Here is a 13,476-nt window from a genome sequence, read left to right as displayed (position 1 = left end):
GAATGATGTTGCCTTTTGTGAAATGCTTTGCAACTATCGAGATGATCATATGATTTTTATACTTCATTTTGTTGATGATGGTGTATCACACTGGTTGATTTGTTGATATTGAATCATGCTTGCATTCCTGGAATAAATCCCACTTGAGCCTGGTGAATGATCTTTTTAGTGTATGGTTGTATATGGTTTGCTAATATTTTGCTGAGGAGTTTTACATCTGTGTTCAGGAATTTTGGCCTGTAGTGTTTTTGGGGGGGTTTTTTTGTTTTGCTGTTGTTGTTTTGTTTTGTTTTGGTTTGGTTTTTGGTTTTTTGTGGTATCTTTGTCTGGTTTTAGTATCAGGGTAATGCTGGCTTTGTAGAATATATTTAGAAGTTTTCCTTCTATTTTAAGGAGAATAAATGTTAATTATTTTCTAAATGTTTGGTAGAATTGACCTCTGAATCCATCTAGTCCAGGACTTTAATTTTTTGGTGGTTTTTGATTATTGATTCAGTTTCTTTACTTGTAGTCAGTTTCTTCAGATTTTCTATTTCTTCCGGATTTAATTATAGAAGATTACATTTTTAGACATTTATCCATTTCTTCTAGATTGTTCTATTTGTTGGCATATAATTTTTCATAGTAGTTTCTTATAATCTTTTGTATTTGTGGGTTTTAGTTATTACTGCTCGCTTATTTCTCATCTTATTTGGGTCTTTTCTTGATGAGTCTGGCTAAGGGTTTATCAATTTTGTTTATCTTTTCAAAGAACCAGCTCTTGGTTTCACTGATTTTTTTTTCCTACTGTGTTTTTTCGTTTCTATGTCATTTATTTCTGCTCTGAGCTTTATTATTTCCTTTTTTTCTACTGACCTTGGGTTTTGCTTTTCTTTTTCTACTTCCTTGAGGTGTAAGGTTAGGTTTTTTATTTGAGCTCTTCTTTCTTGAGGGGGGGCCTCTATCACTGCTTTCACTGTGTTCCCAAGATTTTAGATCATTGGGTTTTCATTTTCATTTTTCTCAATGTATTTTTTTTTATTTCTTCTTTGATTTATTTTGGCCCATTAATTGTTAGGATCATATTGTTTAGCCTCCATGTGTTTGTGGTTCCATTTTTTTCCTTCTGATTTATTTCTGCTTTCATACCATTGTGATTGGAAAAGATACATGGTATGATTTCAGTCTTCTTAAATTTATTGAGGCTTGTTTTGTGGCCTAATATGTCATCTTTTCTGGAGCGTGTTCCATGTGCACTTGAATGTGTATTCTGTTGTTTTATTTTTTTTATTATTTATTTATTTTTAAAAGTTTATTTATTTCTAATCTCTACACCTAATGTGGGGCTTGAACTCACAACCCTGAGATCAAGAGTCACATGCTCTGCCAACTGAGCCAGCCAGGCATCCCTATTCTGCTGTTTTTAGATGGAATGTTCTGTTTGTATCTGTTATGTCCATCTGGTCCCATGTGTCATTCAAAGACACTCTTTCTTTTGCTGATTTTCTGCCTGGATGATCTATCCATTGATGAAAGTGGTATGTTAAAGTCCTCTTAATATTATTGTATTACCGTCAGTTTCTCTATGCCCATTAATATTTGCTTTCGGCATTTAGGTGCTCCAGTGTTGGGTGGATAGTTGTTTACAATTGTTATATCTTCTTGTTGGATTGACCCCTTTATCATTATGTAAAGCCCTTCTTTGTCTCTCATTACAGTCTTTATTCTAAAGTCTACTTTTAAAGTATTGCTACTCTGCTTTTCCCCCCCTACTTTCATTTCCACGGTAAATGCATTGTCATCTCTTTACTTTCAGTCTTTATGTGTCTTTAGATCTGAGGTGAGTCTCTTATAAGCAGCACGTAGATGGGTCTTGTTTCTTTATCCATTCTGCTATCATATATCTTTCGATTGGAGCATTTAGGCCATTTACATTTAAAGTAATTATTGATAGCTATTGCCATTTTGTTATTTGTTTCCTGGTTGTTTTTGTAGTTCTTCTCTGTTCCTTCTTCTCTTGCTCTCTTTCTTTGTGATTGATGAGTTTCTATAGTCTTATGTTTGGTGTTCTCTCTTTTTATTTTTTGTTTACCTATTATAGGTTTTAGGTTTGTGGTTACCATGAGATTCATATATGACATCCTAAGTAAATAGCAGTCTACATCAATTTAATAGTCATTTAAGATCAAACACATTCTTATTTAAAAAAAAAAAAACAGAAAAAGAAAAAAAATACCTTTTTCTCCCCCCCCCTTTTTTACTCCCGTCTCCATGTTTTATGTATATGTGATCATATTTTACATGTTTTTTTTAAAAAAGATTTTATTTATTTGAGAGAGAGCGTGTGCATGAGAAAGCATGAATGGGGGGAGGGGAAGAGGGAGTAGCAGACTCCCCGCTGAGCAGGGAGCCCAACGCAGGGCTTGATCCCACAACCCTGAGATGATGAGCTGAACCAAAGGCAGACGCTTAACCGACTAAGCCACCCAGGCACCCCTACATCCTTTTTCTTTTTTAAAGACTTATTTGTGGGACACCTGGGTGGCTCAGTCAATTGAGTGTCTGCCTTTGGCTCAGGTTGTGATCCCAGGCCCTGGGATCGAGTCCCACATTGGGCTGCTTGCTCAGGGGGGAGCCTGCTTCTCTGTCTGCCTGCCGCTCCCCCTGCTTGTGTTCTCTCTGTCTCTCTCTAACAAATAAGTAAATAAAATCTTAAAAAAAAAAAAACTTATTTGAGAGAGAGAGGGCATGAGCAGGGGGAGGGGCAAAGGGAGAAGGAGAGAGAGAATCTTAGGCTCTACACTCTACGTGGAGCCTGATGTGGGGCTTGATCTCACAACCCTGAGATCATGACCTGAGCCAAAATCAAGAGTCCGAGGCTTAACTGAGCCACCCAGGTGCCCCACATCTTTTTATTCATAATTTTCTTATGTCTACTTATGGCCATTTCTTTTCTACTTAAAGAAGTCCCTTTAACTCTTCTTGTAAGACTCCTTTCTCTTTTGTCTGAGAAACTCTTTATCTTTCCTTCAAATTTAAATGATTACCTTGCCAGGTAGAGTATTGTTGGCTGTAGGTTTTTTCCTTTCAGCACTTTGAATATGGCATGCCAAATGCCACTCCATTCTGGCCTGCAAAGTTCCTGCTGAAAAATCAGCTGATAGTCTTAGAGATTTTCCCTTGTAGGTAACTTTTTGTTTCTCTCTTATTAAATAACTTTCATTCAGCTGAAATTCAGGATCTGTTTTTGTATGTGCACGTATTTGCAAGGGACTAATTCACTTAATTAATGCAGGGAATGTTTACTGAATTTATACCATGGAATATATTAGGCATTTTGGAGAATACAAGATTATTTCACTCAAGAAACTTTTATTTAAAATGTTTATTATGAGTTGGAGAGGTGGCCTATGAGTAAATGCTGAAGTATAACTCGGAGCGGTACAGAAAATGGGCTTTTTTGAGCTCAGCGAATCTTGTATTTTGTAACAAATTGCACAACAAGCACATGTTTTTTGTTCTTAAACAGGTTTCTGCATGTTTGTGTTGAGCTTGGTGAAGAAACATTATCGTCTGCAGTTTTATATGGTCTGTATTAACCATAACTACATATAATAAAAACGTGCTTACTTCTATTTTATTTTTTTTTCTATAGTGAGATCTAATCTGCTAGTTGATGTTTTCCCTAAATATGAGGGGTATTTCAATTTTGGATGACTATTAAATACAAAAGGTTTAAGTTGGACAATTTTTGAAGATTTAAACATTTTAACTGGTTTCAAAGTGTCTACCATATTTTTCTATGGAAATTGTTTATTTGTCCTTAGCCTGAGCATAAAGAGAACAGAACATATATTTTCTTGGTAGCTATGGTCAGTCACACAGTTAATTGCATAATTCTTTTTGCCCTAAGGTGTTTAATGCAGTTTATCATTGAACTGTGTTTAATATTTTATGAAATTTATCACTGTGTATAATGAACTTTTCTTATTTTCTTAAAAGGTAGCCATATTATAAGATTGTAAAATGGAAAATGTAGTATTTAGATCTGTGAATTCATGTGTTAGTAAGGCTTGTCTTGGATTTGGATCTATGTCCCGTTCTTTATGCTTTGCTTTCTCCACTGAGACAGTCTGCTGAGCACCATCACTGGGAAATTGTAGTATTTCTTATATTTCTAATTTTGGGGGATCTGAGAGGAGAGTAAAATTATCCATGAAAAATCTGGAAACCATCAAGACAAGTTAGAAATAATGGAATCTCCTATGAAAATATAAATGGTGCCTATTGGGAAAAAAATCATTTATGCATTTTGAAGCAACCAAGATAAAAGAGAATTGGATCTTTATGCAGATAAAAACAAAACAGAACAACTAATATATTATTTGCCAAAATGGGAAATAGGTTTATTATGAACAAATCCAAATCTTAAGAATTTTGAACATTTTACAAATTCCAGTCAAAATTATGAGACAAATATATAGAAACGTTGGGTTGTTTTTTTTTTTTCTCATTCACAGTCTACTCATACTGGTGATGCTAAAAGAATTACTAAAGTGGCATCTCCCAGGCTAGATGGACTTGATGAAACACACAAGTTTGAAATTCTGAAATTGAATACTGTCATTGAACAGTACTGTAAAGATCAACTTTCAAGTATGGAAAGTGGTGTTCAAGGGTAACTGGTCCCTGCTGGTTTGAATTATTTGAAGATAGAAATAACTCTTTATGGGAAAAAGTTACCATAATGAACTCTGAACGAATAGCTTTTAGCATTTTAATGCAGAATGCAGCCAGAGTAAAATGGTCCTCTCTAAATGCTGTAACAACACCAAAACTTTCTCGTTATCATTTTAAACTAATGATTCAAGGTTATTGTATATTTTTTATATGTTTTTAAATTCAGTAGTCTTTCTCAGTATTGTTAGCATTCCATCTGTATAGAAATTAAGATTACTTTGTTAAATGTCTTCATGGTTTTAAGGTTCCAGTAGGCACCAAAATGACTATAATTTACTAACCACATTTATTTTGTACATCCCTATCTTACAAAATTTGACCAAAAGTCATGCTAGAAATTTGTGTTTCAAAATTGCTATTGCCCCAGGGCTGCACTGATCAGCTGTGTTCACTAATTGTTGTGTTGTTGGGCTATTAACAGTTCGCATGGACTCATGTCACTTTACTGATAACAGTTACTCAGTCACATCTTGTCATCCAAAATCTGTTTGAAGGCATGATATGGTAAGGGGACGGCGTTATGCTGCTTTGTATTTATGTCCTAGCCTTTTTAAAGCTCTTTCACACTGGACAGTGTCTTGTAGATTTCTACTAAAATGTACTTTGTTGTTGCTCTATTTCACTAAAATATCTTACTGAGTTTTGCTTAGTATTTGACAACTGAAGACAAACACTTTGTTAAACAACTTGAAAACCCTTTTTTGGGTTCCAAATAAAATGCAGGAAGTCCTCATAAAAGCTCCAAAAATTAATTACATTTTCAGGTGTTACTACACCTTAATGTGGCTTTTTTCAAAACATACGTAGACTTTAAAAAGAGTATATTGTTTTTGTGGAATGCAAAAGAACATGAAGGGTTGCTTGTTAGCAAACTGTGTGCTGGCAGTGTATTTTCTCTGGGTGAAAGTTGGGTAGGTTCTGCTCTGCCTCTATACAGGAGTGGGTGTCCAGATTTCAGATGGAATTCCTTACTGTCTAGCAGTGCCTTGAAGATTGAGAAAGCATTTTTATTAGTTTAAAATTATAAAAATTATTCATTAAAGATCAGAGTGGAGAAAAACAATTTAAGAAATCTGACCATATTATCCCCACATTCTTTTTAACCCATTAATTAAAATCTTTTATAGTTGGTAGGTTTTGTCAAAACCCTTCACAGCTTTATGTTTTTTTTTTTTAATAACAAGTTGTGTGTGTGTGTGTATGTATGTGATTCTGTGTATAAAACAGAATCATTTTAAGATTGTCTTCCATATGCAAACTTTTAATTGCTAGGGAACAGTTACTGAAATTAGTAGGTTCTGTACAATTAGTAGGGTTTAATGTAACTATAGGCTAAGGTAGAAATAAAATTGATAGTTATTCCTGAAAAGAATTTGTATTAAGAGCTTAGTATAAATTTATGAGATTATATTGTCTAAACAAATGACTCATTTCCATTTTGAAAGACTGCTTTTTTAAATTCCTTGTGCTGTTATAACTTGTTCCTCATAAAACTGAAATTTGAAAGTCCATAGCTATAGAAATGGATTGCTTAATATTAAAATTAATTTTTTAATATTTTCCTTAGCAATATTCTCCTGGTATGTTGGTTTATTTATAGGTTTTGCTCTGCTGAATTGCATTAAGCAGATCTGGGCAAATTTACTTGATATTTATCATTTCTACTAATGTTTTGGCAAATGTTATGTTCTGGATGAGGCTGCAGTATAATCCAAAGGGTTACTGCATTGGTTCATTATGAGTCATAACCTGTATAAATGTTTGCCACTTAATAATAAGGACTTTTTTTCTGATTTCTTTAAGGTTCCTTGTTCCAATATCAAGTGTTATCTGCAATGACATAACTGCTTACCTTTTTGGATTTTTTTTTGGGAGGACTCCATTAATTAAGGTAATGGAACAACATCTCAAGCAAGCCATTACCATAACCTTAAAGATGAGCCACTGGAGAAAATTTCCAACAATTCGGTGCTGTTGCACATGTTTATCTGTGAGGTGCTTTGATTTTCCCATAGCCGTATTTAACAGCCACAGTGTAGGGGCAATGAGCCATATTTCCCAGGGATTCCATCTAGATTCTTCATGAGATAGTCTCTTGGCTCCTCAATAAGGACCTGACTCCATCCGTTATCCTCCATCTTGTGAAGGCTCATTTCATCTTTCTGCTGCTTTCTTTCCATTAGGTACAGTGCAAGTCTTCTTTCTTCCATTCTCTCGCAGCCCTACAAACAAGCCTTTCCTAGACTCTGCTCTCCCCCAAGCCATTTCATCTATCACCTCCTTTACCAGATGTTTTGAAAGTGTGCACTTACCCATCTTCATAGACTCATGTCCATTCATAAAACTTTTACACCCAAACTCATTTCAAAAAAACCCCTGAGGCCCTACAATAAAATAGTGGTAATGCAAGTAATAAGTGAAAGTTAAGATAAGGGAAAGTAAATACATACGAGCAGACCATGTTATTTTGCCTTTGATTTGGTTCTACTCACAGTCAGTGGAGGCAAAGAAGGAAAAAAGTTATACGGTTCTCATTTTGGGGAAGAGAGAAACCAATTCCTCATGGAAAAACAGATTTTTTACTAGAACTGATTAAAAAAAAACTTTTTATGTTGGGGCTTTAGATTCAATTCACTCCATTCACGTATTGGGCAAAGTGTTTAATAATATTCCCACAAATATGTTAATTGGCTATTTTGATGTTACTATATGAAGGCAGTTTGGAGGGATGGAGACAGTTGTACAGATACAAAGCCTATTTGATCAGAATGATACAAGAGTAGCATAAGTGTTTCCAGAGGAAAGTATGGACTGCTTCTCTTTCAGGAAAATCTTCCATAAATTCTTCCCCTCCAGGCTGAGCTGTAGGGATACTGGCAAGCAAGCCATAAATATATATAAGCATTTCTAAAGCTGTTTCAGCATAAGAGCAAGTGATTGAATATTCAAGGCTTCTATACCAGATGAGAAGTTTTTGGCTCAGGAAGCCTTCAAAGAGGCTGTTACGGTCGTAGAAGAATGTCACTGTCTGATTTTGAACATAGACTTCTAGTGAATCTACCGGCTGGATTAGTTGTATAATGTACCCGTATGTAATTAAACAAGTTAACCCCTAAATCAATTTGATATAGATCAATTTAATTTGATGCTACCTTTATTTTTTTTTAAGATTTATATATATTTGAGAAAGAGAAAACACAAGTTGGGGGGAGGGGCAGATGAAGGGAGAGAGAATCCCCAAGCAGACTCCCTTGCTGAGCACAGAGCCTGACACCGGGCTCAAGCCCAGGAGCCTGAGATCATTACCTGTGCCGAAATCAAGCGCCAGATGCCCAACACACAGCCACACAGGTGCCTGATAAATCATCTTTAAAATAATCAACAGGCGCTTTTGAATTTGAGTCAACTCCTACTTCGTGACAGTAATACTGAATTATCTTAGGAAATGGTGTATATCAGTGTCTTCTCTGTGGCAGGATTGTTAACAGATTTGTCAAGAAACTGTTTCTGTCAACACTTTTGCCTTTGGGCTTTATGGACATCATTAGGACAAGATATCTATAAAGAGATCATGTAGCTTATTTAGCCTGTCACCTATTTCTGTCTGCATAAACTTCTGTCCGATATTTATTTGGCTTCTGTCCACACCCAGCCACTGAAAGGGTCATCATGGAGGTCATCAGTGATCTCCTGATGACCAGATCCTCCGTATATCAATCCTTATCTTATAGGGCACCTCAGGCAGTTAGCGCTGTCCACTCCCAAATCTTTTCCTCCTGCCCCTGCATCACTGATTTCCAAACTTTCCTCCAGATATCTCTGCCTGAATGCCCCATTGACTGAGAAACAATAGCCGGAATCTGAAACAGTATCTATTCTTAGAAGCACAACATGTTCCTTTCTTTATGGAGACAGACATAGATTGTGACCAAAGGGAGAAGGATATGTGAATACTTGTGGAGCAAATACTGTATCTGGAGTGTTTTGCCATTTCAGAAAGAGGTCTGTTGTATGCATGGCATTTTTGGGAATATACGAAAATCTGGTGTGCTGCAATGTCCGTGTTTTGTTATACTCATTCTATTTTTTTGTCAGTAGTAAGTCAATACAGACCAAATGCACTTGGAATGAGTACATCGTATCCTTACTGCAAGAACTACACTATTGTGGGGGTTTGTATAAGCATAAAAGTCATGGGACAATGATTTCAATCTAGAGTTGATCATTCTTTGAGAGAGAAAAAAAATAAGTTGAGGTTATACAGAAACAGATATATTCAGAGTATGTCAAATGTTTGAGGGTCTAATATGTTAGATATTACTAGAGAAATTTGCACAAATAAATCAGGATCATGGAATGAAGGAAAAAGTGTTGCAGAACCATTCCAATAAGAAAAAAATAGAGATATACAAGGTATTGTGGGAATTCACTGAAGAGAGTTTGCATATGTATTTGTGTGTTTTGTGAGTGCAGTAGTAACTCTTTAATTTATCTGGACTTTTTTAGTTGTCTCCTAAAAAGACTTGGGAAGGATTCATTGGCGGTTTCTTTTCCACAGTCGTGTTTGGATTCATTGTGAGTTTTGCTGGGAGTTTTATTTATATTTTGAAAAATGATGGCAAGTTTTATTAATCTGTTCTAAACCTAAAAAACTGAGTCACAAAATGTTAATAATGTATTTATTGAAACCCACTAACCAGAACCAATTCTGTACCCCAGTAGCTCTGATCATGGTCTCACATCTGGATTACCTGGGGATCTGATACAAAATCTGTGTCCCAGCCCTATCCCAAATCAGTTAACTCCCCCAGCTGATTCTAATGTACAGCCGGGCTTGGGACCCATTGCCGTGCTGTTGTGTTTTGGTAGTTTCTAACAGTTGTTCTGCCTTAAGGGGGACACAGGTGCTGGGGACAAGTAGCGGCTTTGAGTAAAGCAGAGAATGCAAATGATGTTGAAGTACTCTGCCTCCTTAACCCGTACCGGCTAATCGACTTAGGGGGTGCTGTTGTGAGCCCAACTTGCGGAAATAGTTTGTTAAAAATAATTGACATTTACTTTTAGCTATGCATAACAGATAATGTTTTAAAAATTAGTGTACAGTTACGGAATTTAGGTTTTTATTAAAAGAGGTGAGAATCAAAGGTACAATAAAATGGCTGGATAAAAGATAAGTATACAAAAATGTTAGTTTAATTTTTGAAGAGTCTAATGAAAAGGGATAGATATTATTTATTTATTTATTTATTTATTTATTTATTTATTTATTTATATAATTTTTCCCCCATTCAATGTTTCATGGACTCTTGCTTTGTTATTCAGGCTGCCTACGTGTTATCCAAATACCAATACTTCGTCTGCCCAGTGGAATACCGAAGTGATGTAAACTCCTTTGTTACAGAATGTGAACCCTCCGAACTTTTCAAGCTTCAGAGTTATTCAATTCCTCCGTTTTTAAAGACAGTGTTGAGACAGGTAAGATAAACATGGTTAAGGATCCTGTATCCCAAAGATTAAGGTTCATTTAAAAGTAGGACTAAACTTTTTACAAGAAATCAATTTCTACAGAATTTTTAACTCTATGATACAGAAGTGGTATCACTGTCTGCTTAGCCTCAATAATATTTTCTGTCCCCTTGTGATTTCCCTTTCTTGAACATAAAATGAATATTACTATCACAAATGAGTTGTCTGTTAGGAATTTACCTACCTGGTGGTTTGGATGATCACTGATAGTAATTTATCTTGTATTTGTTTTGAAAACATTTTTCAGTATTCCGTAGATTTCTACCAATCAAATGGGTTACAGTGAACTTCACTTGTAACTGGTAGGCACCGACTCAATTTAAAGCTTAATTAAATCAACAGCTCAAAGAATCCTTGATTTTTAGGGGACCTTTAATAGTACAGAAAGCGCCTTCTTTTTTTTTTTTTTTTTTTAAGATTTTATTTATTTATTTATTTGACAGAGATAGAGACAGCCAGCGAGAGAGGGAACACAAGCAGGGGGAGTGGGAGAGGAAGAAGCAGGCTCATAGCGGAGGAGCCTGATGTGGGGCTCGATCCCATAACGCCGGGATCACGCCCTGAGCCGAAGGCAGACACCTAACCGCTGTGCCACCCAGGCGCCCCTGAAAGCTGCTCCTTCTAAAGTGTCAATTTCCCTTTCAAATTCCCTTTGAAATGGCACACTGTTGCCATTCAAAGGCAGTGTTGAGGTCTCTCACTGAAGCATGTTGACATGCTGTCCATTAGAACCCTGCTGATCTATGCCGTCAAGACTGGGAGGTGGTTGGTCCGTGTGTGTGTGTGTGTGTGTGTGTGTATCAACTATTTTTAAAGTCTGTAATTTTTGAGGAACAGGTTAACCAACAATTTCTCTCTCTGAGTGAGCAATACATCGAATCCAAGAATTTTTTTCAACGTCCAAGCCATCTGTTTTCTGCTATAAAACTTTTTGATCCTACCAATCTTTGATTAGGGGTAAGGCCTTTGCTTTGAGAACAGGTCCAAAGATTGGTGTTCTGAATGATCTTTCTAAAGCCATACCTATTTATGCACTGACTACAAATCGTAGTCAGTTTATTTAAAGTGGAGCAAGAACCAAGAATTTAAAAAAATAATTTGCCTGCAGAATTCTTCTTAATTTGTATTATGTCCTTCCTGAATCTTTTATGACTGTCTTGCTGATGCGCAATTTGGTGGTCTTCTTTAAAGCAACTTAAAGACAAACTTTTCCCTCATTTTGTCATATAAAATCAAAGTAAAATAAAATACAACAGTTATGATTATAAAGTTCTACGGGTAAGAAATTCAGAAATTAACTCAACTGATTGTTAGTGTAAGTCTACAACTCAAGTGTTGTAGACGTTTCTAGATGAACTAGAGTATCTTGCCAACTGCAAGATTTTGGTGTGCCCGGTGCTGTCAGTATGCTTAGGGAATGGAGAGTGCTAGCTAAGTAGAGGATGGGAATGAGAGCTTACAACATATTCTTCTCCCGTGATCTTGAAAGTTTATGAAGTTAACAAAAATGTAGTATAATGGTTTGACTTATTATTTGTATATCATGGTTCTTAGTTTAGGTGGCATGCTCAAATACAGTTTTAATGCAGTTAAATCCCTTCCCCCTTTATTTTCTCTTTAGGAAACAGTGAGCTTATATCCTTTCCAGATACACAGCATTGCTCTTTCCACATTTGCATCTTTGATTGGCCCTTTTGGAGGCTTCTTTGCCAGTGGATTCAAAAGAGCTTTCAAAATCAAGGTGTGTGTTTAGAATCTTTGTTACACTAATAAAGAATATGATTAGAGAATATAATACAGTTGTAATTTGGTTCTCTCTTGGTCTCCCACATTAAGCCTCTGGGCAAAAACTTTTATATCCTGTTTGTTTCAGCCTCACAGAAATGCTTCCTGGCTGACTTGAATATATTCTCTCTCGTTAAATTTTGGACATGCCATGTTAATACATTTTAAAGTGTTACGTCAGCCTCATTTATAGAATTGGAATATGTCACTTAATGTTGGGACAAGCACAGAATCTTGGTCCTTCAAGTGCTTATCCAAAAATCCAGCTATGAATTGTCTGAAGTTTACTTGTTGTGCCATAGTCTCACTTGAAGAGATAAGCAAGGAGAGCCTTTGGATCTAACCATCCGTCTACTAGATCTGGGGTCAGTAAACTCTTTCTATAAAGAGAGAAATCATTTATTAATCATGTTGCAACTACTCAACTCTGAACTCTGCCACTGTACTGCAAAGCCTTGTGGGCAATATGTCAATGAATGGACCTGACCGGGTTTTAATAAAACTTTATTTACAAAAACAGGCAGTAGATTAGACTCGGACTACGGGACATAGTTTGCTGATCTCTCTTCCAGATGCTTATAATTATCCCTATATTTCGTTTAATTTGGATTCTCATAAAGTCACATATATTTACCCTGTTATCCCCGCTGTCCTCACATGCCTTCACTAGGACTGAATGTTGTGCCGTTGGGCATCAGAGAGTGGCCCTGAAGGTGGGGTGAACAGGGCAGCCTTCTCTGGAGGAGGTGCATTTGAGCAGAGGTCTGAGAAAAGGAGAATGAGTCCTACAGAAATCAAAGGCAGAGAGTTCCAGCGAGTGCAAAGGAGAGGAGGAACTTAGCCTGTTTGAAGGGGAGTGAGAACAGGGTGACTGTGGTAGAGAGGCGGCAATCAGACTGCAGAAATTGGTGGGGCCAGATCCCACGGGGCCGCAGAAGCCAGGGAAATAAATAAATGAACTTGGTGAGGACTTAAAATGGGGAAGATACTATGTTAGGTGGAATGCAGTGTGCGGAAGCGTATTAGATGTCCCTGTTCTCGAGATGCTCGCCACCTAGTAGGGAAGACAACGTGTGTCCGCAATGAACCACAGCAACAGCTGTGCCTGAAGACTGTGCTGTCAAGGCTGCAGACAGCAGAATGGAATGGAGTTACTGTGGCTCCCTTGTTGCTTCAGAGAGTAGGGAAGAGAAGGAAGGAAACGTGTTGGCAAAAAGTAACGGAAGAATTTTTCAATAATTGTTTGAAACAGAAATGTTACGTTTAGAACGGTATTTTCTTTAGTGGTGTCTAATGCAAGCTTTCGTCTTGAATGATAGATCATTTTGCATGTCTGAAATGAAGGTATAATAGCTGTTGCATTTCGGTGTTTTTAGGTGGCCTGCATACGCTAGACGAGCAGTCCGTCATTTCTGTATATTTAGCATCCAGACACGTGGCTATGTC

At 36.6% G+C, this 13,476-nt stretch overlaps 1 protein-coding gene across 1 annotated transcript in view; it reads left to right on the top strand.

Moving 5' to 3' along the window:
* CDS1 (CDP-diacylglycerol synthase 1) overlaps positions 1-13,476 on the top strand; it is a 66,484-nt gene that overhangs the window by 44,410 nt on the left and 8,598 nt on the right. The window contains exons 6-11 of the mRNA XM_045790934.2: positions 3,509-3,567; positions 5,141-5,223; positions 6,523-6,610; positions 9,226-9,294; positions 10,042-10,194; positions 11,867-11,986. Of these exons, the coding sequence (XP_045646890.2) occupies positions 3,509-3,567; positions 5,141-5,223; positions 6,523-6,610; positions 9,226-9,294; positions 10,042-10,194; positions 11,867-11,986 (572 nt within the window). The remainder of the gene's footprint in view (positions 1-3,508; positions 3,568-5,140; positions 5,224-6,522; positions 6,611-9,225; positions 9,295-10,041; positions 10,195-11,866; positions 11,987-13,476) is intronic.

Source organism: Ursus americanus, chromosome 8 (genome assembly GCF_024610735.1).
Source record: "Ursus americanus isolate L20-20 chromosome 8, mUrsAme1.1.p, whole genome shotgun sequence".
NCBI classification, from domain to species: Eukaryota; Metazoa; Chordata; class Mammalia; order Carnivora; family Ursidae; genus Ursus; species Ursus americanus.
This window is presented reverse-complemented; position numbering and strand designations above follow the sequence as displayed.